This window comes from Hippocampus zosterae, chromosome 9 (assembly GCF_025434085.1).
Source record: "Hippocampus zosterae strain Florida chromosome 9, ASM2543408v3, whole genome shotgun sequence".
Taxonomy (NCBI): Eukaryota; Metazoa; Chordata; class Actinopteri; order Syngnathiformes; family Syngnathidae; genus Hippocampus; species Hippocampus zosterae.
The window spans coordinates 7709467-7736503 of record NC_067459.1 but is presented as its reverse complement, the minus strand read 5'-3'; the positions used below and the strand labels follow the sequence as shown (position 1 = coordinate 7736503).

Here is a 27037-nt window from a genome sequence, read left to right as displayed (position 1 = left end):
GATATGGGCTGGCCTCGGGTACTTGTCTTGAAACAAAATGTAGCTGGCTCTAAAATTACCTTGAAATCAGTGGGGCCCCGACTTGTGAGTGACCAAACTTACGAGTATGTCGAGATATAATCCATCACTACGCTGATTATTTGTCTTGGATTGCGAGTAAAAATGACAAGATCTCTATGGGTGCTTCAAAACAAGCAGCATCTTGGCAAATAGTAAATGATTCTTCAACAATAGGCCAAGTGCATGTTCCAAAGACGGTGTTTACACATTGCATTTAATCAAATGCTACGAAACTTCCCAATGCAAAACAGTATAGATGGGATAACGAAACTACCAGTACTGTTGGAGCATTATAACCCCTTAAGAATTGAATTTTGAAAACAAATGATGCAGGAGCTAATGTAGACAGACAATATAACAATACTCATATTGGCATTATTCTTTATCCTCTGTGAAAAACAAGAGTCCCCCTGCTATTCAAAGGAGATAGGCTAACCAGCAAATAGTGAAAATGCACATAATGAACTGCCATTATGTATGCATTGAAAAAGAAAAAGTATAGTTTTAACCCAAAGATGTGTGTGTATCTGTGTCTATATATATATATATATATATATATATATATATATATATATATATATATATATATATATATATATATATATATATATGTATATATAGTGTCACCTGTTGGCCAAAGTTTGCATACCACAAGGAGATGTAAAATTAATGCAATGCAAACAATCATGCTTTACAAACACTTTGAATCTTTCCAATCGATTAAATTATGTTATTATGATGAACAGTACTATAGAGTGTCATTTTTCTTCAGAAAATTAATGTTGCAACATTTTATGTTCAGGGTTTTATGGGGCCTTGAATAGCTTAATGGCATTTCCACTCATTTTAATGGGGAAATATGTTATGGGATGGAAGTGTTTGAAGACGCTATTTGTTAAAATGGAAAAAAAAGAAAAGAAAAAAAAGGGCATCAGAGCATTTATTGTGTTTTTTGAGCGGAATAATTCAAAAATTCTATGTGTGTTTTGTTTTGGGGAAAAAACAACAGCAGCCCATCAATGAATTCTCCTTCTGCAACAGCTCCTTCTTTTGGTTAACAACATGGTTGCAAGCATTTCTGAAGGAATAATTCCTCCACAACCTGGACAAATAAGATGAACAGATGCCCTGATGAACATCTAAAAAGGAAAACAGCAATTTTTGTTGCAGCCGGTCACAGTGAGGAAGAACTCTCCTTTTAACAGCGTCCATCCTGTAAAGGCACCAGCTTTTAGGCTTCATTCAACCTGCGAGTTTGGACAACTGCCTGAGCAGGTTGAGGCAGAATACACACCTTTCTCTCACTTTGCCTCCAAGCTGTCACCTCAAACAGGTTTTTCATTTGGAGCGCAGCTTCAGGGCGACTCAAACCTGTCAGATGATCTGCAAGCCGCCGGCTAAACGCAGAACGTATCTGTAAAACTTTTATAATATAAATCTAAAACGTCAACAAAGCCTGCAGGGCATGGCCCCAGTTAAGGAGGGCAACCTGCTTGGTTGTTTTTGTCCCCAGTTAAAGTCACTGTAGTCATGGTAAGATTGTTTAAAAAATGTATTCTTGATACATACATACTCATGACACAATCAAAGCTGAAGTGGAGGACATTGATTTGACATACTCTACTTTATTAAATCATGTTTTCATGGAACAGTGATCCCCAAGCACTGTGCTGTGGCCCATTTTGCTTACATGGAAAAAAAAGGTTATTTACGACTAAATAATTATCTTTGATCATCTATTCATTAGGGATGTAATGATATGGGTGATATTGCGATATTAAAATTGTCATAATATGATCATCATCATCATGTACTGATATTAAAAGTAGAACATCTCCATCCGTACTCTTCGCCTGCTTCAGCCGAACAAAGCATTGTGAACAACAGAGATCATGATACTTTGCTTCGCTGAGCCAATAGGAATCCATAACATTGAAATACGATTTGGCCAAGCCTATTTCTTGGTCACAACAGTTTTAATGTACAAAAATATAACATTGAGATTTTTTTTTATACAATATCGTGAGTTCATATATACTCGTGTGATTTTCAAAAGGAAATTGCCACCATCGCCACAATATTGTGATAAGTATCATATTGAGAAGTTAATATCAGGAGATTGTGTCGTGACAATTAGATATTGTTATATCCCTATTTTTTATGCTAGTGATGAAAAGTGAGCGGCAGAACAATTCAATGCTCTTCCACTACGTGGCAGAAGGTACAACTAAAGACGTGTACCCATCTGTTGTCAAACATAGAACTAATTAATAGCTTTGTGTACATCGAAACAGGACCACATTTCACACTTAGTCTAGTTGTGAATAGTTGAGACAGACCATTTTTAGTTCATGTAAAGTAAAACCATGTCTCAGTATCAGTTGGGAAACACTGTCATAGAAGACTGAGAAATTCAACAAAATTCTGAAAAATGTTCAGTCAGATACCTTACAGAAGGTAAAAGAAACACGATACATTGAAAAATAAACACATTTTAGATACAGTTTGTATGTATGAGATATTTGCTTGTACTGATTAAAAGAGGGAAAAAATGTCAACTAATAAAACCAGAAATCTGTTCAGAATTTGACAAATCGATTGGAAAATTGACCTTTGATATTTAAATAAAAATTTAAAAAAACGTTCTCCACACCCTGGTTCAAATTCCTGGTTTTTGTTAAACCATTTCAAATCTTTTTTCCACCATATTGTGGCTGATAACCTGGAGAGCTCAACCGAAAATAAATCTATGTTTTCGGATCACGTGGTCGCGAAAGTGTGCACACCCGCTGATTACCGGGATGTCGCCATGTTCATAATTAGCCAATCACATTCAAACTGATGTTAAATGGGTAGGAGCATGTACCGGCCTCGAGTTGAAGTGCTTCCACTTAACCCTTTATAAAGTTCAGATGTTCTACTAGGATTCTCCTGTCATTTGGTTGTACGGCCTTTTTGGAGCAACTGTATCTCCAAATTTTAAATTTGGGGGTGTTTTATTCTCATATTTTGACATATTTCACGCATTAAAAAAATGAGATACATGTTTTTTTATAGGGCAGTAATGATCTGCACATTTGTTCAAATTATCGTCAAAATAGTTGTGATTTTGTTTTAAATACATCAGCACTAGCCTCCTACAAATGTCCATGTCAGAAATCACCAAATACTGTAGGTTGCAACAGTGAACAAAAAAAAATGATGATGATGATGGCAATGAATTTTCCAGTGACCCATGAGATAACATACCGAATGACACAAAATGTTTCCACTGATTAAAATTAGAATTAAAACAGGACTCTCCTTGTGCCAATGCAGACCAAATGACAGCGTGTATCTTTTTCTTGCTTTGAACTCCTCTGGGGCGGAAACAACAGCAGCTATTGTCACGTTCACACATCTGTCATTTGTGATCAGGGCACATCACGAAGAAATGTCCGACGGCATATCGAAAGGCCTGGGTTGTTCTGACAGGTGTGTGTGTGTGTGTGTATATGTGTAATGAATCCGATCCTCATAGGCAACAATCGGGACTCATTCGCAGGCGATTTTCCCATCGAAGCTAGAAAGCGCAATGGCGAAGGCCTGCACTGCACACATGGGGTACTTGTAGTCCAGGGTGAAAATATCGTCAGCAATTCGGCCAAACTGCATCACAATGTAGTCCACTGAAAGACGAGATGAATGAAAGATTAGGTAGAGACAGTAGGGAGGTACAGTTGATGGTTGATGTTTTGATATACAGTAAATATTTCCATCCCCGGAATTCTATGGAAAGACTACGACATTACGTGTTACCGGAAATTGCGGAAGCGGAAATTCCACTACCCGTAACCCGGATGGAGGTACTGTATAGTGCCGAGGGAGCATAAATACACGCAACGCCCACCCGATGCGACGGAAAAGACAACGCTAAAACACGTTTTCACTTCACGTTTTTCGATCATCAGATTCTAAATGACGACGTGCGTTTTACTGTAATTGTGAATGATTTTAACTTTATTCACTTACGTCCTGGAGAACGCGGCATGACCTTAAAAGCAGCACCCACTCGACATGACCAAAGAAACGTGTTCGCTTCGCCGTTTTCATTCATCAGATTCAAAACGAAGACGTGTAAGTGACTTTTTATTGGCGTGCGTTTTACTGTAATTGCAGAAGATTTTAACTTTATTCAATTACGTCATGTAGATCATCGCATCGAAACGTAGAACTGTAGCGACTGGAGCGGAGCGAGTGAAATGCATCCGTTTGAGCGAGGCTGGACACAAAGTTAAAAAGATCCAGCAGACACTTGGAGTCGGAAAGACGCATATCTTCGAAACTTTAAACAACAAGGCATCGATTCACCTCCTGATGACAAGCCACCATCCAGCAAGGAAGCAATGCAAATGGCAACAAAAATCCTTCAGTATGCACAAGAATTACCAGACATCGGTGATCAACGGGACAGTTACTTGCAACTAGCAAGAAAACTGTATGACACGCAGGCAAACATTGTCATAAACCAAAGAATGCATCCAACAAAACAATCCAAAATACAATTTTTTTTCCCCAAGACAGAAAAAAATAAAGGTTAAAATACTGTACGTATTTTACTGTTGTGATTTTTTTGGGGATACACCTGTATTGCAGTTTTTGTTATATAAACAGTTTTTGGACAGTATATTTTTGTATTTTATTGATTGTGTTGTTAAATGTGCATTTTGTCAACATACTTGCAGGTTCATGAAGGTCATGTACCATGCTCATTTCCCAAACCCTGTCCATTTTGGAGAAAATTTAATACTTTTAATGGCGCCTTATAGTCGTGAAAATACGGTATATATATCCAGCACCCTGAGACTGTACGCAAGCCGAAAGGAAGGAGGCCGGGGACTAGTGAGTGTGAGAGCCACTGTCCAGGATGAAACATCCAATCTCCATGAATACATTAAGGAGAAGGCTCCAACGGATGACGTACTCAGACAATGGGGAATAGAAGATGAGGCGCTGGAAGAGGGACCATCATGGGAGGACAAGCCCCTACACTGGAAGTACCACCGGACCATAACTGTAGTGGCCGATCTCAAGAAGTCCTATCAGTGGCTAGAGAGGGCTGGCCTGAAGGACAGCACAGAGGCACTCATCCTGGCTGCTCAGGAGCAGGCCCTGAGCACCAGAGCCATTGAGGCCCAGATATACCACACCAGACAAGACCCAAGGTGTAGGTTGTGCAAAGAGGCACCTGAGACGATCCAACACATAACAATAATAATAATACATCACATTTGTAAGCGCCTTTCACAACACTCAATGACACTTTACAGCCAAGACCAATAGTAAAACACCGATAAAATAATAAATAAAGAAAGAAAGATTTAAGGCGGGTAGGCAAGTCTGAATAGGTGGGTTTTGAGCTGGGTTTTGAATAAGGAAAGAGAGTCAATATTACGAATGTTGGGAGGAAGTGAGTTCCAGAGTTTGGGGGCAGAGCGACTGAAGGCTCTGCACCCCATTGTACTGAGACGGGCAGAGGGTAGAAAAAGGTGGAGGGAGGATGAGGACCTGAGTGAGCGAGAGGGAATGGAGATTTGAAGAAGATCTGACAGATAGGGGGGCGCAAGGTTATGGATGGCTTTGAATGTATAGAGAAGTATTTTGAAGTTGATTCTAAGTTTGACAGGAAGCCAGTGGAGCTGTCGGAGGATGGGGGTGATATGATGGAAGGAGGGGTTCTTGTGATGATCCGGGCTGCTGAATTCTGAACAAGTTGAAGTTTATGGAGGAATTTTTGATGGACACCGAAGAGGAGTGAGTTGCAGTAGTCAATACGGGAAGTGACGAGACTGTGAACAAGGATAGCGGTGGTGTGCGGAGTGAGTGAGGGACGGAGGCGGTTTATATTGCGAAGGTGGAAATGAGCGGACCGGGGTAATGTTATTGATGTGGGAGTGAAAGGATAGTGAACTGTCAAGGATGACACCCAGACTCTTCACCTGGGGGGAAGGAGATATAGTGGCATTATCAATTGTGAGGGAGAAACTGTCGGCTTTGTTTAGAGTGGATTTGGTACAGACGAGTAGGAGTTCAGTTTTATTGCTGTTTAGCTTGAGGAAATTGTGGGTGAACCAAGATTTGATTTCTATGAGACAGTGAGAGAGGGACGAGGGTGGGAGAGAAGCGTCGGGTTTGCTGGAGAGATAGAGCTGGGTGTCATCCGCAAAGCTGTGAAAGTGTAAGCCAAATTTGCGGAAAATGTTTCCGAGTGGAAGGAGGTAGACAATGAAGAGGAGCGGACCGAGGACAGAACCCTGGGGAACACCAGAAGAAACGGGGAGGGATTGTGAAGTAAAAGAATCAAGTTGAATGAACTGAGAGCGGCCAGTGAGATCTGAGTGGAACCAATGTAGAGGGGTGTTGGTGATGCCTATGGTAGAGAGTCTATTGAGGAGGATGGGGTGAGAGATTGTATAACAGCAGGGTGTAAGATGCTGGCAGGGAAAGCCTACATGGAACGCCATAACCAGGTGGCTGGCATAGTCTACCGAAACATCTGGGCGGAGTATGGACTGGAAACCACAAGGTCAAAATGGGAAACACTTCCGAAGGTGGTGGAGAATGACAGAGCTTCCGGGTAGAGTGAACGCTGGCGCGTTTTTGGCTGCCGCTGCTCTCCCACAAACTTTTGTGTTTTACGGTGTTTTTACGCTCGATTGTTTTACTGTTTCGCATGGAATCACGATCATCATCTCACAGTCATTCCACCCAGCCCCCATTCAGGCCTGTCTCGCACTCTCAACTATCTTCGACTGTTTCGTCCCGGCGTCTCAGCGTCCTACCTGTCAACCTGTCGCTCCTCCATCGACCTGTCAAGGGTCTGCTCCAGTACTCGTTGGCCGAGCTCCTTCGGCTCCGCTTCCAATGGCTGGGCCCTCCTCCTGCTCTACACCGGCTCCCGGACATCGTTCGCTTTCCTTCCCGGAAATATATTCATCGTGGGTCTCGTCGGGGCTTCTGCCTCAACCGATCCAACACCATCGTCTCCTTCTGGTCTTCCTCCCGTCGGCCATCCAGAAACGCCGGCCGATCCATCGACCATCGTGCGTTAGCCGGCTTGGCTAGGTCGGCTAACGGCCCCCGCAGCAGCGAGACTGCCGCCGTCAACTTCGGGCTACTTAACATCCGTTCGCTTACTGGGAAGGGTAATCTCATTCAAGATATCCTCACGGACCGTAAGCTTGACATTCTCTGCTTGAATGAAACCTGGCAAACTCCCGGGGACTTCTCACAGTTGAACGATTCCACTCCCCCGGGATTTGTTTACATTTCCAAGCCCCGCGATTCTGGTCGCGGAGGAGGTCTCGCGATAGTATACCGCGAGAAGTGGAAAGTACTTTCGGTTTCTCTCCCGCCACTTTCCTCCTTTGAATGCCTTGCCTGTCAAATATCCGGACCTATCCCCACGATTATTGCCACAGTGTACCGCTCCCCCAAACCCCACCGCGACTTTTTAAATGAAGTGTCTACTGTCCTCACCCATCTCTCCTCTCTGTCACCAAATGTAATAATCCTGGGAGATTTTAATATACATATGGACAACACTGCTCTTCCTCTCACCATTGACTTCACTTCTTCAATTAACAGTCTTGGTTTTGATCAATTTGTAGATTTTCCCACACACATCAAAGGTCACACCCTGGATCTGATCTGCTGCTCTGGTATTTCCCCCTCCAACTGTACTGCTGACGAACTTCCAATAACGGACCACTTCCTTATCTCATTCAACATTACACTCCAGCTCTCAACTGCCAAATCACCCCGGACCATTGTTTACCGTAATATTAAAGACATTAACATTGACTCTCTCACTGCATGGCTGACCACCCTGACTCCGGACATTGACTCCACTCCTGATGATTTGGTTTTCCAATACAACTCTGGTCTCACCAGCATCCTCAATACTCTCGCCCCTGTCAAGTCCCGCTCTGTCCTTTTTACTCGGTCTGCCCCTTGGTTCACCCCTCATCTACGTTCCTTGAAATCCCAAACCCGGCAGCTTGAGAGACTTTATAGGAAAACCGGCCTCACTGCTCACAAGGACATCTATGCAGCTCAGCTATCCCTCTACAAGGACTCCATCTCTCAAGCAAAATCACATTACTACTCCGGACTCATCTGCTCCAATGCTGGAAATACTAAGACTCTCTTTTCCCTTTGGAACAGAATCACTCAACCTCCTGACTCCCTACCACCTCACTTTTATTCTCGTGACACCTGCAATGCACTTCTCCTCTTTTTCAATGAAAAAATCAACAGAATCCACCAGCATCTGGGCTCCTCTGTACCTTTCCCCTCATCTGAACCTCTCACCCCTTGCAAACTGTTCTCTTCTTTTGAACTCCCCCATCTCTCATTAATTTCAGACCTCATCATTAAATCCAAGACTTCCTCCTGTCAGCTCGATCCCCTCCCTACAGTTCTGGTCAAATCCTGCCTACCCTCTCTGCTTCCCTTCATCTCAGCCATTATCCATTCCTCTCTGTCGACTGGAATTGTTCCTGTGCTCTTCAAAACTGCAGCTGTCACACCAATCCTGAAAAAAACTGGTTCAGATCCCAATGACTTCAATAACCTACGCCCCATTTCCCATCTTCCCTTCATCTCGAAAATTCTGGAGAAAACTGTCGCCTCTCAGATCCACTCCCACCTTACCGACAATAGTCTTTATGAACAATTCCAGTCCGGCTTCCGTCCCCGTCACAGTACTGAAACAGCCCTCATAAAAATCACAAACGATCTTCTCATGGCAGCAGACTCTGGCCTTATCTCCATCCTCATCCTCCTTGACCTGAGTGCAGCCTTCGACACAATCTCTCACCCCATCCTCCTCAATCGACTCTCTACCATAGGCATCACCAACACCCCTCTACATTGGTTCCACTCATATCTCACTGGCCGCTCTCAGTTCATTCAAGTTGATTCTTTTACTTCACAATCCCTCCCCGTTTCTTCTGGTGTTCCCCAGGGTTCTGTCCTCGGTCCGCTCCTCTTCATTGTCTACCTCCTTCCACTCGGAAACATTTTCCGCAAATTTGGCTTACACTTTCACTGCTTTGCGGATGACACCCAGCTCTATCTCTCCAGCAAACCCGACGCTTCTCTCCCACCCTCGTCCCTCTCTCACTGTCTCTCAGAAATCAAATCTTGGTTCACCCACAATTTCCTCAAGCTAAACAGCAATAAAACTGAACTCCTACTCGTCGGTACCAAATCCACTCTAAACAAAGCCGACAGTTTCTCCCTCACAATTGATAATGCCACTATATCTCCTTCCCCCCAGGTGAAGAGTTTGGGTGTCATCCTTGACAGTTCACTATCCTTTCACTCCCACATCAATAACATTACCCGGTCCGCTCATTTCCACCTTCGCAATATAAACCGCCTCCGTCCCTCACTCACTCCGCACACCACCGCTATCCTTGTTCACAGTCTCGTCACTTCCCGTATTGACTACTGCAACTCACTCCTCTTCGGTGTCCATCAAAAATTCCTCCATAAACTTCAACTTGTTCAGAATTCAGCAGCCCGGATCATCACGAGAACCCCCTCCTTCCATCATATCACCCCCATCCTCCGACAGCTCCACTGGCTTCCTGTCAAACTTAGAATCAACTTCAAAATACTTCTCTATACATTCAAAGCCATCCATAACCTTGCGCCCCCCTATCTGTCAGATCTTCTTCAAATCTCCATTCCCTCTCGCTCACTCAGGTCCTCATCCTCCCTCCACCTTTTTCTACCCTCTGCCCGTCTCAGTACAATGGGGTGCAGAGCCTTCAGTCGCTCTGCCCCCAAACTCTGGAACTCACTTCCTCCCAACATTCGTAATATTGACTCTCTTTCCTTATTCAAAACCCAGCTCAAAACCCACCTATTCAGACTTGCCTACCCGCCTTAAATCTTTCTTTCTTTATTTATTATTTTATCTGTGTTTTACTATTGGTCTTGGCTGTACAGTGTCCTTGAGTGTTGTGAAAGGCGCTTACAAATGTGATGTATTATTATTATTATTATAGAGCGAAGATCCTGTGGGACTTCTAGATCCAGACTGACAAGATGGTAATAGCGAACCAACCAGATATCGTGATCATAGATAAAGGGCAGAGGAAAGCCGTTGTAGTGGATGTAGCGGTCCCATGTGATGGAAACATCAGAAAGAAGGAACACGAGAAACTCGAGAAATACCTAGGGCTCGGAGAGGAGCTGGAGAGAGCCTGGAAGGTAAAGGTGACAGTCGTGCCTGTGGTGGTCGGAGCACTCGGGGCAGTGACGCCCAAACCAATGAGTGGTTGCAACAGATCCAGGGAACAACATCGGACGTCTCAGTCCAGAAATGTGCAGTGCTGAGAACAGCAAGGATACTGCGCAGAACACTCAAGCTTCCTGGCCTCTGGTAGAGGAACCGAGCTGAATGAGGGACGGACACCACCCGAGGGGGGGTGAGACGAGTAATTTTTTTTTTAATATATATATATACTAGCTGGTTCGCCGCCCTCCGGGCGGCTCATCAGCTAGTTCCTGCGGAAGGCTGGTACCTGGTACAGACCAAGGCTGGTACAGACCGCGTGCGGGACGACGCGCAATATTTATAATTAGATAGATGTGTGTGTGTGTGTGTATGTACTGTATGTGTGTGTGTGTGTGTGTGTGTGTGTGTATGTGTGTGTGTGTGTGTGTGTGCATGTGTGTGTGTGTGTGTGTGTGTAAATGGGGCGTCCCAAATGCCTCAAGGCCAATCGTTGAGTATGTCACACTAAACGGGCTATGATGAGTCTAGACAACTCAAAATTGTCTACAACAGCGGTCCCCAACCTTTTTTGCCCGACGGACTGGTTTAATGTGCACTAAATCTCAACTGCTAATAATCGGTCCGAGGTCTCTTACCCAAACAGCCTCCAAATTTAACTCCACGCTGTTCCCCTCCTCGGAAGCTTGCTGTCCTTTTTTTAAGAATCTCTCTTTCGACCAACACCCAAATCACCAAAACTGCTTTCTTCCACCTCAAAAACATTTCTCGCCTCTGCCTCTCACTTTCTTTCAATGCCGCTCAAACACTCATGCACGGCTTTATCACCTCTCGCCTTGACTACTGCAATAGCATCCTCTACGGTACAACCTCCAAACTCCTCAATAAACTACAGTACATTCCGAATGCCGCCGCCCGCCTTCCCACCCACACCCGCACTCGTGATCACATCACCCCCGTCCTTAAAAATCTCCACTGTTTCGCCGTTACAGAGAATCTGGTAATTTTTCAAAATAAAACATCATTCAGATTTCTGTTAAGTTATTTATTCTTTTTGTGTGGCCCGGTACTAAATGATCCACGGACCCATACCGGTCTGCAGCCCCGGCGTTGGGGATCGCTGGTCTAAGAGACACGCAGTTTGTCTACGACACGTCTGTTGGCTCAAAGTTGGTCTACATTTGTTGTAATCTGACTTCAGCATAAAAGTGCACAAGCCAGGTGCATAAAAAATGACTAAGCGTGAATGGGAGAATATGTAAGTGTTTACAGCAAGGTAGCCCGACTGGAACTCACAATCTTTGCTGTGGACGATCTGAAAGTTCTTGATGGAGGCCTGGGTGACCCTGCCATTGAAATTGAGCACATGCGATGCCGTTTCCTCGTTCCACACAGGTGTCTTGTTGTGTAGCTCAATCAGATTCTCCATCCTTCTATTTTGGTGTCGTATCAACAGGCCATCATAGTCCTGGGAAGATTCATAAAATCATACAACAACACACTTCCCATGGTTTGATGTTATGTATACATTGATACCTTGACGTACAAGTGTTTCAACTTACTGACCGAGAAAAAATGTCCACACAAATTCCAAACGAAAGTACTCATACCACAACTCATACCGAGATGCTCATACACAGACTAATCACCCAATTAATTTTAAGAAAGGAAAACAGTGTGAACACCTACAGGAGTATTTGCAGTATTTGCTTAGTCACTGAAACTGTACACAGCTTTGCTTTGGTGCTATCTGATGGCATCTTGTGGGCCATTACAGTCCAGCCAACTTTAAATCATCTGCCCGTGGAGTTCTGCTAAATGTCTTTTGTGTCACCTCCTGTGATTCCAGCAAATCAGTTTCTCCTTCTGTCTTGTCCAAAACGGTGCACCACTCACGCGCCGAATGAGAGGAGCTGCCTCAACCGCCAGCAAATCAAGTCAGCTTTTTTCACATGACGCAAATAAATCCTTATAAACTGCAGCAAAATCTTTGAAAATCAGTTCAGCCCGCCCCTTCAGAGATTTACGCCGTGCTTTGTGCCAGACTGGCACAAAAAGAGAGCCCAATGTCTGTTGTTAGTCAATCTGCAGCTCTGAGCTCATCTCACTCACATTTCTGGGTCGGAGTGGTACTCGCTCGTTGTCTCTGTCCATGCCAGGAATGATGACCGACATCCTTCTGGGCCCCTTCATCCCTAAAACATTTGTTTCCTGATGCGTGGAAGTAGACATTTCAATTTCAGTGTGACATGTGGAGCTTTTTGAAGATTTTCAATAACTTACGTAAATGATTGCTGCCAACTCCTGCCGTGCATTGGACATGTCTGGAAGGGCCTTTTCTGGATTTAGAGCATTGTCAAAGACAGTGAACTTGGTGCCCATTAAATTAGACCTGGAAAATACATGAAAAAGCAGATGTTGAATCAGTATTTATTTTGGGTCTGCATTTTTGACTGGATTTGAACCGCATGATTCAAGTTACACAGGGAAGAGGATTCCAGTAGCAACCTGTGAAGCTCTGCTAAACTCACTGCCGAACAACAGCTAATGGTGGCCATGCTTGACACTTTGCGCACAAGTGGGACATTTTCACTTAACTCATTCAGTACCAGCCAATTCCGGAACACGCCTGAAAAGACGTTTAAAAACGTCTTTGGGAGTGAATGAGTTAAGGGTGTTCTCACTTTTGTTCTCAGCAGACATCAACGGCTGTGCGATAACATTTTAGGTGTTATACAAGCTCTTTACATTGTCGCAAAGTGTCTTTGTTTTTTAGTGTTACAGTTTGTAACATATGATAAATATGTCACGGGTTTATTCACTTTTGTGAGATACGGTACATGGGAATAGATTTTGGTGCTTGGACCTGCAGTGTAAATGCATCATTGAAAAAATGGCCGAGGTACCTCAGTTTTCCTACGAAGTTATCGCCACCTCTTGACAAATCCGTGGCATCAATGGAAATGAGGTAATTGGAGGTGGCACTTTTCTTCCTCTTCCTGCCAGCCAACAGAAATGTCTGCAAAGAAATGTAAACTATAAATTGTCATCATCAAAACATTCATGCGTTTACCATTTCAAAAACATCCATACCATTTTCAAACGTTTTAGGTCCAGAGACCCCTTACAGAAGAGACATTCTTTCAATGACCCCCCTCATAATTCACACATTTCAACAATGTGTAGTGCAAAAGGCATAAAAATAAATTATTTATGAGAAAAAAGGCTTAATGTTACAAATTCTAATCATCAATTCTTTTTTTTTTCTTCAAAAAAATAGTCATACTAAGAAACGTGTATGTTGAAGTGAGTTGAAGAACTTCGTTTTGACAAAATCAGTGATTTGTCGTCATCTTGTGGCATCTATTTTTAGAGCATGGCTTAGGGGTGTTAAGAGCCGTGGATACCATTCAGGTGGACGCCCAGGGCAGTGTTGACCCCGAGACTTTGTACGCCACTGGAGGTGGTAGACATGTTCTCTAATATCGTTTTAAGAAAGGAATCAAAACTTCAACAGACCTTCTTCTCGTTGTCAAGATGAAGGAAGTAAAGAGGATACATGCTCTTATCCATCCCTCTCTGGTCTCGAGTCACTCTGCATTTGACGGTCGCGCCTTGAGGCGCAGGCTCCATCACAAACTTTTCCAAGTTGTCAAATTCGATCTCAGGTGATGGTGCTCTCTCCTGCCCACAAAGGATTCATTATTATGGGCTATAGGCCAAAGAAAAAAAAACATTCAAGGCTCCGTGAGGATGTGTTCACACTTGTCACAGTGCTTCCACGGCACGAAATTTGGAGGGCATGTCTATCATCACAAGACGAGTGAAAAAGTGTCAAATATCCATGCCAAAAATTAACCAGACAGTCATTCATTTGGGTTTCAGGTGGTTATTTGGGGTAAATCCTCTCAGCTGTGCCCCACAGAAAGTTCGACTCGTTTTTTCCACTAATCTACTCATATTGGGTAGACGTGTCTATTATAGCATGGAGGCTTGACAAATTCTTGAGGACCCATGCCCGCAATTGAATTGAAGGATTGGAGGTCAGGCATTTTGGTTGGAAGCAGCGAATAGGATGAATTTCCTGGTTAGCACTTTGACGGCCAAACGACCACCGGTTGGAAGCGGGTCTCGTGGTCAAGAATTTGTCAAGCCTCCATGTTATAATAGACATGTATACCCAATATGAGCAAAAGGCAGAGCTTTTTTGCTAAGCGTGATGTCAAAGAATGCTGATAATTTGGATGGTTCACTATTCAAAAGGAGATCTGTCCATCCCCGCTAACTGCTTTATATTTGATGATATTGAACTCTTTTGAAAATCTTGGTATTTGAGTGCAGACCTCAGATTTATACAATACAATACATGCTGATTTATATAGCGCTTTCACAACAGCGGCAGCTGTAACAAAGCGCTTTACAAAACAGTTAACATAAGGTAAAATAATAAACACAACACATAACATAAAACACAGACAGTCGTGCAGTCCTAACCACTTTTCCGTCACACGCTTTGTTGTTTGAAGCGGTTTGAGATGAAAGAGGAGAGAATCAAAGTGTCCTTTAACCAGTGGATCAGAGACGTCATGCTCAAAATGTGCACACGTCGGCTACAAGCTAAGTTTCAAAGTCAACAAGAAGCTGTAGCATCCATTGCCGAAAAAAGAGATTGGTTCACTTCTCCTGTCCCATTTATGGAAATGTTTTCTTTATAACGCAGCCTTAGGCTCAATAACCAAAATGATAAAGCCGGACCTAGCAGTGCAAACTGGCGGAGTCATTTTTCTTTCAGTCTCAACGACTGTTAGCTCCTGGCTGATTGAAAGACAGTCAGATGAATTTCCGGCTTGTCAGAAATGTGATCCCATTCAGTTCAAGCTGAGTTTCAGCAAGGACATTTTCTATCTCGCGACAGTGGGGCGAAAACCTTGCAATGAGGGGAGTTTCTGTTGAGTTTTTGGGGCAGAGAAAAACATTGTTTTAATATTGGCATCCTGCGCCAACAGAAGGCAGAAAGATTTTCTTTTGCTCGGTTTGTTTTGACAGTTGGAAACAGTTTGACAACACAAGTGACATGCCACTCTCATGCAAAGACAACAATAGAGTATCACTTCATAATTGGGTCCCAACCAGAATATCAAACCCCAAGTCTGAACACAACCTTAAGTGGAAAACACTCAGACAAAATGTGATTTTTTTTCCCCCTCCTTCCCTTCGACTGTCACACGCCTTGAAAAGATTATCCTGTGCAGTGTGGTGTCTTAAGTATCTTTCCTCTCGAATCTCCTCCGCACATGTTAACACAGTGGTTCTTAACCTTGTTGGAGGTAGCGAACCCAACTAGTTCATATGCACATTCACCAAACCCTTCATTAGTGAAACATAAAAATCAGATTCAAGAAGTGTTTCTTCAGTTTTGCCGGTGCGGGACTAGAGTTGCTAAACTCGGCAAAACAAATCATGCAGATATGACGCTGAGTCCCATCACGTTCCGTGATGCATGTGAATCCATGTTGTACATATTCGTCTGAAAACTTTCTTTTTTCTTTTTCTTTTTTTTTGCTGGACATAGTTAGCATGTATTAAAAAAAATACACCGACGTACTATCACGACAGTCACACGGGGACGACTGAGCGAAGTAAATTTCCCGCAGCACTGACTGGACAAGTGATGTAATGTGATCATCTGCAGCGGGCGGCTCACAACTAATTGACATGTTGAGTCGGGTGTGTCTTAACCTCCAAGGCAGAGGCTCCGTCGAACACCTTAGACCGATTCACCGAACCCCTGGCGTTTGATTGAACCCAGGTTAAGAACCACTGGGTTAAAACAATTCCATAATTGTGACACTTAAAAAAAAAATCAATAAACAGCAGAAAATCTGCATGCTTGGACCCCACTTTAGCATCTTGTTGATACCTTCTTCTTTTTTCCTTTGCCCTTCTTCTTTTTGGATTTTTCTTCTTTTTCTGACTCTGAATCATCGCTCCCTTCTGCCTTTGCTGAAATAAAAAACACATTTTTGAATTAGTGCTGGTATTTAAAAAGGTGGAGCACGCAAGAGGTAACCTTGCCTTTCTTCTTTGTCTTCTTTTCTTTGTCTTTGTCTCCTGACGTTTGGAACAAAGACGACGTTGAGCTTGCGGCAGACTTCTTTTTGGTCTTTGTCGACTTGGCCTCCTCCTCGCTGTCGTCACTTTCCGATTTGGCGGCTGCTTTGGTGGGGTGTAATTAAGAACACAAAATAGGGTAATTGACTCCTTAATGCGTGTTGACTTCACCTCTATTCCAGCAAACTGAATAGCTGTGATGATGAAAGTTGAGCTGTCAGTCGCAGGAAAACACCGGGCGTGTTTTTGAAATCGCTCTTTTGATCACCTTTCTTCTTGCTCTTAGAATCTTTGTCGTTTATCTGGAACAGGGACGCTGCTTCCTTCTTTTTGTCTTTCTCTTTAGACTTTGACTTCTTCTCCTTTCCATCGGAATCCTTGTCCTCTGAGGAAACAAAGAAAAAGAATGATCAGGAGATGTTTTCATTAACCAGTGTGACCAAATTGCTCATGTACTTTTTTTTCTTCAAGCTTTTATTTTGACTTGACATGAATGGAAAAAAACCCAATAGACAAATAATTCCTTCTCTCATGACAATTATTTCTCTTCAAGTCACACTGGGCTCTAAATCACATTGTGACACAATACAAGAATTTTTATTCTAAAAGCACGCTTGCTGATTTACTTTTAAATTCCTTATTTCACAAAATGTAGAAAATGGTAAGAATAGATGTAGTTGGTTGTTAAAAGGCAGTGTTGATATCAATGTACTGTTTCAACCGATTTATGCTTTACTCTGATGTCTGTTTTTTTTTAGGGACGTTCTAAATGCTGACATAGGGTTTTCAAATCCTGTATCATTCTTAACAGTATCGGTTAAAAAAGATGAGGACAAATTTGGAGCACAAATAACAGTCGAGCATGTGATCCTGCTTTCTTTCCAGGTGGTTTTCTTCTTTTTTTTTTGTAAGAGCGTTTCAGCAGTCATCAAAAACATCTGTCAAACGAGTTAACGTTCTTCCCATCTCCAGCTAAAACGTTTTAGTTTAAGAGGCCAAGGGAGAAGAAAAAAAAAGCCGACGAAGTGCTTTGTCAACATCTGAGATGACTTGCAGATATTCGCTGGCGGCGAACAGATGTTCACAGAGTAAAGCAGCATGACACGTTTCACTTTTTGGACTCGTGAATGAACGCCACCGTGAGGTATGAGCACAAGATGGAGGGAAAAGTGTTGACAGAGGAATGCAGCAAGATGTAATTACAGTGATGGTCTACAGACAAAAAAGTATTCTAACTTGCTTGCTATTCTGTTTTCAAAGGCAAGGCTACACCTTTGTACTACACAAATGAAAGATGCGATGTAAAAACATATCTTAGTAGTAAACCTGTATTGCAGTGAACATGCCCAACAAATCCAATTACAAACTGTTACTTGGTCAATTGTCAAAATGTTGGGTGCAAGATTAAGAAATGACATTGCACAAGTGTAGAGGAAAAACTGGAGAAACTAAAGAAAGTAGTGCAATGCCCTTGCTTGTGGACAAGGAAACCACAGTCACGATGCACTTTCCAGCCATTTATTGAATGCTGGGGGAACAGCAAACACACAAACATATTAAACACGCACCTAGAAGCTGCTGTCAGCCACTGCTGACGCCCAGGCACTCACACAGTTTTTGTGTGCAAATATGTTTTAACTATGTGCTTTAAAAAGTTTCGATATGTTTCAAGCTGGTTGCCAAATTCTAATGTGTGCAGATTTTGTTTTTAATTGGACTATAATATTGCATAGTCCCTATGGTGATTTTCAGCTCTAGATTTTCTACAGAATTACGCAGATTCTATCGTGACTTGTCTGTAAAAATATTTTCAAAACATTCTCCACAGCCGGGCCATGTCAGCGTGGGATTCGTGTTTCCTCGTCAGTGACTTCCCATATTATACACGCCGTTACACAATCAAATCGTGCATGGCAATCCTCTCAACAACATGTTAGCTGTGAAATCACGTGAAAAAGTCTTTCCATGGGTACCTTTTGATTTGCATTTCTTTTCTTTGGTGGCACTGGGGGATGATGAGCTGTCTTTGGTTGTCTTCTTCTTGGTTTTCTTTTTAGCAGTGTCTTCCTCTTCTTCGTCGTCGTCTGTAACTGACTCTGCTGATTTTGATCAGAGAAATAATCAGTTTGTTGAGCTGCAAAGCACATTAAAAGCTACGACAGCCTCACCTTTCTTCTTTTTGGGGGCACTTTTCGTTTTCTTTTTTGTCTCTTTGTCTTTTTCCTTTTCTTTGCCCAGTTCCTTTGTCTTGTCCAGTTTCTTTTTCTTCACCTTTTTGTCATCTGCAATGATATCAGAAATGACAAGATTCAGACTAATTAAAAAGTGTCACCATTGCACCCACCACGCCCGCCACACCAAAAAAGATGTTTCCTTTACTTTGCAAGACAGGACTCTCCTCAGAAGCTTCCTCATTCTTTTTGATCTTGATTTTTTTTATCTTGGTCTCGCTGCCATTCAGCTTGGACTCGCTTGTGCTTTTAGCCTCCTCCTTCTTCTTCTTGGGCTTCTTTTATTTGGATTTGTCTGTCATACATTTACAAAACAATACAGTCAAACAAAAGAGATCCTAGATAATAAGGCCACTCCGAAAAAAAATCTCCCCATACAAAACAATTAGTAAAAATAGGAACTTGGAAATAGTAATAATGAAAAACTGTAAAAATTTGAACCAAACAAAAAAATAAATCTAAAAAATCCACACATATTGTAAATGCTACAGTATCGCAACTAATGACAGTGTTATTTGTATTTCCCTTCTAGGATTAAAATGCGTATAGTAAAATAAATAAATAAATACAACTAAAATTATAAATAATTGCACAAAAAAACAAGCATAAACGAACATTCATTTCTGAGCAAAATAATGTGACTGATATGAGCAAATAGTACTACTACTATGACAATGATTACTACCACTACTACAACAACAACTAAAAATAATAATAATAATAATAAAAATAATGCATAAAGTTAAATGCTTCTTCTGGGATTAAAATGTCCATAACATTTATTTAAAGGGAAGTACACTTTCTTTACAACAGTGTTTTCTATGAGCCCCCACTAACCACGGTATTCCGATTAATTTTGGAGTTGTCAAACATATAATATTATATTATTATATATTTACAATATTATATAGTATAAAATATTATAAACATATAATAACATAACATATACCTATTATATAACTATAATATTATTAGTAATAATATTAGCAATTCATTATATTTAATTGAATTGACAATGTGCATAGTAAATTATTTTTTAAATGCATACACAAAATAATAACCATTCTAATCATGAAAAATAAAGAAAAGTAGCACATATCCATCTGTCTGTGTAACATTAACTCACCAATAAAACCAGATGGTGAATGCAAGAGGAAAAAAAACAAAGTTACATTATTATTATTATATATTAGAGTCAAACACCAAATATCTATCTATCTATCCTTGCGCTGTTCTAAAAAATAACCGTGGAAAGGGAATCATGAAGTCATGATTTAAATTTGTTTTATGCTCAATCACAATGCCAGGAAATCATTGGCCGCTTCACCTGGTACACACGGCACTACATTGTGTGAGTTTGCCCCAAATGTGAAGGAATGAAAACAATGAGACGCAGATCTTCACAGTGAAAAACGACGTGTCGCGAGAAAGGAGGTCAGTGGAGACAGAGGACGTAATCCTGTTAGATTATCAGACATCCTGCATAGACATGCCAGATTTATGCAAGGCCTCGCGCGTTCCGACACTATTATGACAGAGGACCTGACCAGCTGTAATGATGTGGTTTTTTTTCTTGATGTAACAACACTGAAAGGTAAAAACGCCAGTTCCTTCATCACTACATGAAAACATCATGGAAAACTGACTGTATTTTCATTAGGGTGATTCAAAGCATATAAAAAGGGTTCAAATACCAGGCTTTTATGTGGGCAGTAAGTAAAAATAAACAAATGAGATTGTGGTTGCACAAGTATGCACACCCTCTTGTGACTGGGGATGTGGCTATGTTCAGAATAATTAGTCACATTCAAATTCAAGTTAAATAGGAGGTAGTACACCTGCCACACATTGGAGTGCCTCTGATTAACCTTAAATAAAGTTATGCTGTACATGTTACTTGTCATGACATTTTCTTTTTTGTTTTACTTCTTGCCAGACGCCTGAATGTTTTGTGCCGACACTGACTGCCACTTGTAACTCCAGTATTCCGAATTCCCTACCACTTTGACAACGTTGTTTATTTTCCTTCCTTTCTCGAGAAGTTTTCATTTTTTTCCAATTGGTTTATACAGGTCAGTCACATTAATGCTGGAAAGTTTTAAAATGATTTATTTTGGTCTCATTTCTCAAAAACCTGGCCTTTGACCGGCAGTCATTCATCCATCCATCCATCCCCCATCCCAGCCGTCTTCGGGCAGTAGGCGGGGGACACCCTGAACTGGTTGCCAGCCAATCGCAGGGTACACAGAGACAAACAACCATCCACGCTCACAGTCACACCTGGGAACAATTTTGAGTTCCATTAGAACGTGCTAACCAGTCGACAAGCGTGCCGCCGCCAGCGGGGTTTTGACTTTTTATTCAATTTACTAGGTGCCCATAAAGTCACCGGACTACATCAAAACAAGTATTACAAAAGCAAATAATATATGTTAATCAGATTTGTTCTATGTACTCAGTGGTTACTGATGTTTTTAATCACGTTGCATAAGTGAATATTTCAGTTAGCCTGTTTACGAAATTGATTCTGCTTATGTTAGATTGCAGTCAGTGTGTCAACTTACAGTACACGAAAGCCAATGAAAACTCTCACATCACAGCCAATTACAATAATACACGAGAAGTTGTATTCTCATTTTTAAATTAGGCAGCAATTGGCCTAGAAGTATTTTCCTTCGTTTAATGAATCTGTATCACATGACCATAACTTTCTGAATTTAACTAATAATAAACTACCATATCTTAATTTACTGAAGTCAAAGCACTTTTAATAGTTGCCACTTTTGAAATACATATTTAAATCACATCAAGTGGTGAAGTCACAATGTGCTCCACAGCCGTATTCAGCCTTATTTTTTGAAAAGTTCTAATCTCCTGAATAGAAGGTTGTCAAGGCTTGGAAATGAATTATTCAGGAATTATTCTGTTTTTGAACAATTTCTGATTAAAAAGCACTCCAAATCCATGAAAAGGGAAACATAAAAATACACACAAATATGATCTTAGCTATACTGTAGTCGGACACCAAATCCAGTCCAATGGAGTACTTCCCATCCAGGTACCTCACATGCATGTAGGGAGGTTAGCGTTGTTAATCATAATCTCAATTTTCTATGGATGGACACAGAAACTGTTGATTTGCAGTCTTAAACATGCATTTACCTTTTCTGCAGACATGTTGTGATGATGTCTTGGTAGATGTTAGAAAATAATGCAAAACAGGCTCCTCAGACGAGACAATGAAAGAGCGAGAACGCGCTCCGTGTTCAGCGCGTCTCCATGGGCAGAAAGTTGTTAATAGGATTTATGTGTAAAGCCATCTGCTGTGTAGAAACACGTCAACGGGTAAGACCAAGCAGTGGGGAGGATGGTGAGAGGCAGGGGACCGATTTGTTTATCACTTGGAGAATGGTGACCTCGAGGTTGGTGTACACACCAACACCACCGTTCTCCGTGAATTCTCTGTGAATACACAGTTCAGAGATTTTGCCTTCCATCTGAGTTCTCCGGCTTCCACCCACACTCCAAAAAACACGCATGACGACTCAGAATCGTCCATATGTTTAAATGTGACAGTTTGAATTAATCACTACGGTGGCCAACATGTCATTGAAGGGGGTGGCTGTAAATGCATGCACGCACACATACATTCGCTTGGTAGTAACCTCCTCTGTAACTGAGAAGCCGCTGTTTGTCATAACGTCCACAGTTGTGGTTTCATGAAATAAAATGCACACATATCCAGAATCCTGCTCAACACGCTCATAACACAAGCAGTATCAGGACAAATTAAAAAAAGCAACATTTTGCTGATCCTAATCTACTCGACAATGCCATTTTTATTTAACATCTCATAGACTACTTCAAATTCATGTACTGATTTGCTAGCTAACAGGTTACAGCCAATTAGTCACCAACGTCCTATTGCATTTTATAATCTGCGATCTATTACTTTTATTCAAATCCTCTCTGAAAAGCATGAAAAACAACTAATATTGATCATAATTGGCAACATTTCTTTTTTTTTTAAACGGATGGACGTGTCTATACATGTGCAATGATTGGCTGGTGAACGACTCAGTAATGCACAGTGAAAATTTTGCGAAAATTGATGTTTACCTTCGTAGACACTTGTGGGGATGACACACAATTTTCCTCCTCCGGATCGCTGTTGTGTGGATGGATTACAAAAGGGTTAGTGAAAAAAACAAGGGGTCTGTCTTCTTTTTATCAATTAAAACCCTGGAGAACCCACAGGGACAAATTTGACCCCTATAAATTCTGCTACTCAAATGCTAGCCTTGAATCCCAAAGGGTCAAATTTGGCCCCAATCCTAAATTAGGATTAAAGCATTAGATATTTGAAAAAACATATATTTTGGTGTTCAGTGAACATATAGCAGGAATTTCATGTAAAATTCATCATTTTCCAAAGAAGAAAACGGTTCTTGGGTTCTCCAGGGTTAATCCAACTGAAAAAGAATCCATCCATCCATCCATCATCTACCGCTTATCCGGGGCCGGGTCGCGGGGGCAACAGCTTTATCAGGGCAGTCCAGACTTCCCTCTCCCTAGCTACTTCTTCCAGCTATCCCCGGGGGATCCCGAGGCGTTCCCAGGCCAGCTGGGTGACGTAGTCTCTCCAGCGTGTCCTGGGTCTTCCTCGGGGTCTCCTCCCGGTGGGACATGCCCGGAACACCTCACCAGGGAGGCGCTCAGGAGGCATCCGAATCAGATGCCCAAGCCACCTCATCTGGCTCCTCTCGATGTGGAGGAGAAGCGGCTCGACTCTGAGCCCCTCCCGGATGACTGAGCTTCTCACCTTATCTCTAAGGGAGAGCCCGGACACCCTGCGGAGAAAACTCATTTCAGCCGCTTGTATCTGGGATCTCGTTCTTTCGGTCACGACCCATAGCTCGTGACCATAGGTGAGGGTTGGGACGTCGATCGACCGGTAAATTGAGAGCTTCGCCCTTTGGCTCAGCTCCTTCTTCACCACGACAGACCGATACAACGTCCGCATCACAGCAGACGCTGCACCGATCCGCCTGTCGATCTCCCGCTCCCTCCTACCCCCACTCGTGAACAAGACCCCAAGATACTTGAACTCCTCCACTTGGGGTAAGATCTCCTCCCCGACCCGGAGGGGGCACTCCACCCTTTTCCGACTGAGGACCACGGTTTCAGATTTGGAGGTGCTGATTTTCATCCCAACCGCTTCACACTCGGCTGCGAAACGCTCCAGTGAGAGTTGGAGAGCCCCGTTTGAAGGAGCCAACAGCACCACATCATCTGCAAAAAGCAGGGATGTAATACTGAGGCCCCCAAAACGGACTCCCTCAACGCTTCGGCTGCGCCTAGAAATTCTGTCCATAAAGGTTATGAACAGAATCGGCGACAAAGGGCAGCCTTGGCGGAGTCCTACCCCCACTGGAAACGATTCCGACTTACTGCCGGCAATGCGAACCAAACTCTGACATCGGTGGTATAGTGACCGAACAGCCCGTATCAGGGGGTTCGGTACCCCATACCCACGAAGCACCCCCCACAGAACTCCCCGAGGGACACGGTCAAACGCCTTCTCCAAGTCCACAAAACACATGTAGACTGGTTGGGCGAATTCCCACATACCCTCAAGGACCCTGCTAAGGGTGTAGAGCTGGTCCACTGTTCCACGGCCGGGACGAAAACCACACTGCTCCTCCTCAATCTGACGCTCGACTTCCTGACGGACCCTCCTCTCCAGCACCCCTGAATAGACCTTACCAGGGAGGCTGAGGAGTGTGATCCCTCTGTAGTTGGAACACACCCTCCGGTCCCCCTTTTTAAAAGAATGTTGCATAAATCATTTATTACATTTCCCATTACTATAGTTAAATTGTGAAATACAGTCTTGCACAATTATATTGGGACTTTATATATAATTTTTTTTTTCAGCTGAGTTTATGTATTTATTTTTTTGACATCTGTCTATTTAATAGCCATCAATTATTATAGAAATTGTGAAACATAACCTTAAATAATGAGTTATTTATTTATTTATTCAGTATGTAGATTCTTACTATGACCGCTTGACATGCATATTTCATGTAATTTTTAATTGTCTTGTTTGATTTTTAGTTGTCTAATGACATGATTTCCAATGAAATTGCATTTTTAACTATGACTATGACTACTAGTGACAGAGTTATTTATCAAATTACAGTGGACCCAAGCATACTCACGGTTTGGCTCCACAGATTTGCTTATTTGGATTTATTAATATTTTTAAATGATTTGTTTTCTTCGGTTCATTTCCCCCATTTTTTATGGAAAACACACATTGAATATTTGAATAATTTATTTGCATTTTGTCAAAATTTTGGGCCACTTTATCCTCACGACGGTCCATCAACCTGCCATGCATCTTTTTGGATAGATGGAGAGATGAGATTTTTTTAGATCATTTTCGACACAAAAGTGTCTTGTGGTCTGTGGCCTCCCAATGACCAGGTCAGCGTGTGAAACTGGAGCAGGTTCTGTAAATCGGTTTGCGTGGCAACGACAGGAAGAGATTTGCCTCTGGTGTTTATTGGTTTAACACCACATGGCGAGTTATTTTGGAAAGTGGTATGGTATCGTTAACATTGAGTGGGAATTTTCCAAAAAGCAGCATGCTTGAGTTTGGCTGTACTGTAAATAAATGTACAATGTGGGAAATAATTATTTGATCCCATGCTGAAAATGCAACTTGGCAGTTCTTCTCTTCAGCCTGCTCCGGCAGGAGACCAACTGATGGTCGTTTTGTGCGGCTTCCACTTTGGAATACTGCCGCTCATAGTTTCAATTTCTCTCAAATTGTGTAGAGCACAGGTGTCCAAATTCAGTCCTCGGGGCCCGCTGTCCTGACAGTTTTTCATCTCTTCTGGCTGCAACACACCTCGTGCTGCTTCAGAGTTGGCTGTGAGCTGATGATTTGAATCAGGTGTTGCAGCAAGAAGAAATGGAAAACAGGCAGGACAGCAGCTGCGATGGACCGGCGACCAGTTTGTAGTGTAGTCTGCCTACAGCTCGAAGTCAGATGTGATAGGCCACAGCGATTCCCTGTTACCCTGTTCAGGAAAACCGATCTTGAAAATGAATGGATGGATGTGCAGAGGTTGCAGAGTAGAAATTGATCCCGAAAAGAGCTGGGCTTTAAATGTGAATTGAGATCAAAACTATTGGTGATTGATTGTTGTGCATCATTGTGTGACACATGGGCACCAGCCAATCTGTGGGAGTCGAGGTGTAAGATACCAATGATTTCACTCAGTAAAATGCAGGAAATTAAGTACCCGTAATTGTGTTTTTTCTGTTTACATTCAATAAAATAAAATTGAAGACTTTTTATTTCTTTGAGAGTGAAGAAACTTATAATTGTCAATTACCACAAATCATCATCGGATCGAAAAACATTTCACCAACTGTCTACAGAGATATAGGAGTACAGCTGTTATTTCGTGTGAACATACCTGTCATGGGTCCAGGCCTCTCTCACAGTGTGACACTGGACCGACATGGCCGATGTGCAAGGAGCCAAAATAGGTGCCACCGTAAACATTCACAGAGGGAGTCACATGACCTGGCCTTTAAGAGCATCATCTTCTGCCCTGCCTCCCACCCGCCATTTGATCCCCCCAGCTCTTCAGTCTGGATTACGTTAATCAGCCACTCGCCATTTGAGAGCATTAGTAGTGTTTGCTAAATGGGAGGAGAACAAAATAAAATTGTCCTTCTTGAGAAGAGTTTGAGAGGCATGTAGTGGAGAGCAGTGGAGACAACAGGGAGCACTGTTGACACACTTAAGCTTGGCACTGCCGCCCAATTATGAAAGAACGCGAGTAATTGATACCACAAATTATGATGCAAAAACAGTGTAATTATCTAATTAAACTTGCTTTACAAGAATACGTTTGCATATGGCTAAGGTGATTTGAGTTAGAAAAATTGCACCAGTAGAGCTCACGTGTACATGTACATATGGCGTAACATCTCTGGAACAACCCAGGCTAAATTTGACCCTCCACCACAAAGTTTGTCTCTCATTAAATTTCAGTCACTGCAAGATACCAGCAAGACTTATTGTAATACTTTCCTATTTAGACAAGGCTTCACCAGTTGGCATTTTGGTAGGTTTTGAACAATATACAATTTCATCTCTAATTTATTTAGAGGAGTCTTTATGTACTGCATATGGAAATCATATATATATATATATAGACAAGATCCAGACTGACAAGATGGTAATGGCGGTAATGGCCAGATATCGTGATCATAGATAAAGGGCAGAGGAAAGCCGTTGTAGTGGATGTAGCGGTCCCAAGTG

General features: G+C 42.2%; 1 protein-coding gene across 3 annotated transcripts; it reads right to left on the bottom strand.

The window, feature by feature from the left end:
- Window positions 1–588: 588 nt before the first annotated feature.
- On the bottom strand, window positions 589–26286 carry LOC127607074 (tubby-related protein 1-like). 3 transcript variants are annotated; one of them, XM_052075149.1, is made up of 14 exons: window positions 26184–26286; window positions 22810–22858; window positions 18839–18968; window positions 18628–18741; window positions 18433–18558; window positions 16728–16844; window positions 16419–16564; window positions 16269–16346; window positions 13868–14032; window positions 13255–13367; window positions 12632–12740; window positions 12461–12559; window positions 11645–11816; window positions 589–3728 (listed from the first exon to the last, which is right to left on the bottom strand). In XM_052075149.1, exons 1-14 carry the CDS (start codon window positions 26270–26272, stop codon window positions 3595–3597), a joined length of 1641 nt encoding a protein of 546 aa, XP_051931109.1. In that variant the 5' UTR covers window positions 26273–26286; the 3' UTR covers window positions 589–3594. The 3 variants fall into 3 exon arrangements, with proteins under 3 accessions (XP_051931109.1, XP_051931110.1, XP_051931112.1); XM_052075150.1 differs by having other exon boundaries at window positions 16419–16561; XM_052075152.1 differs by lacking the exons at window positions 22810–22858; window positions 26184–26286 and adding an exon at window positions 21853–22229 and having other exon boundaries at window positions 16419–16561; window positions 18433–18555.
- Between the last annotated feature and the right edge of the window lie 751 nt (window positions 26287–27037).

What these genes read in the sequence shown, in the direction of transcription:
- LOC127607074 (XM_052075149.1), bottom strand. Translation starts at nt 26,272, where the DNA reads ATGTTTACGGTGGCACCTATTTTGGCTCCTTGCACATCGGCCATGTCG. An exon ending in GGAGAGTCCTGTCTTGCAAA is followed by an intron (nt 18,742 to 18,838) that starts GTAAAGGAAACA and finishes ATATCATTGCAG; the next exon opens with ATGACAAAAAGGTGAAGAAA. An exon ending in AGACAAAGAAGAAAGGCAAG is followed by an intron (nt 16,347 to 16,418) that starts GTTACCTCTTGC and finishes ATTTCAGCAAAG; the next exon opens with GCAGAAGGGAGCGATGATTC.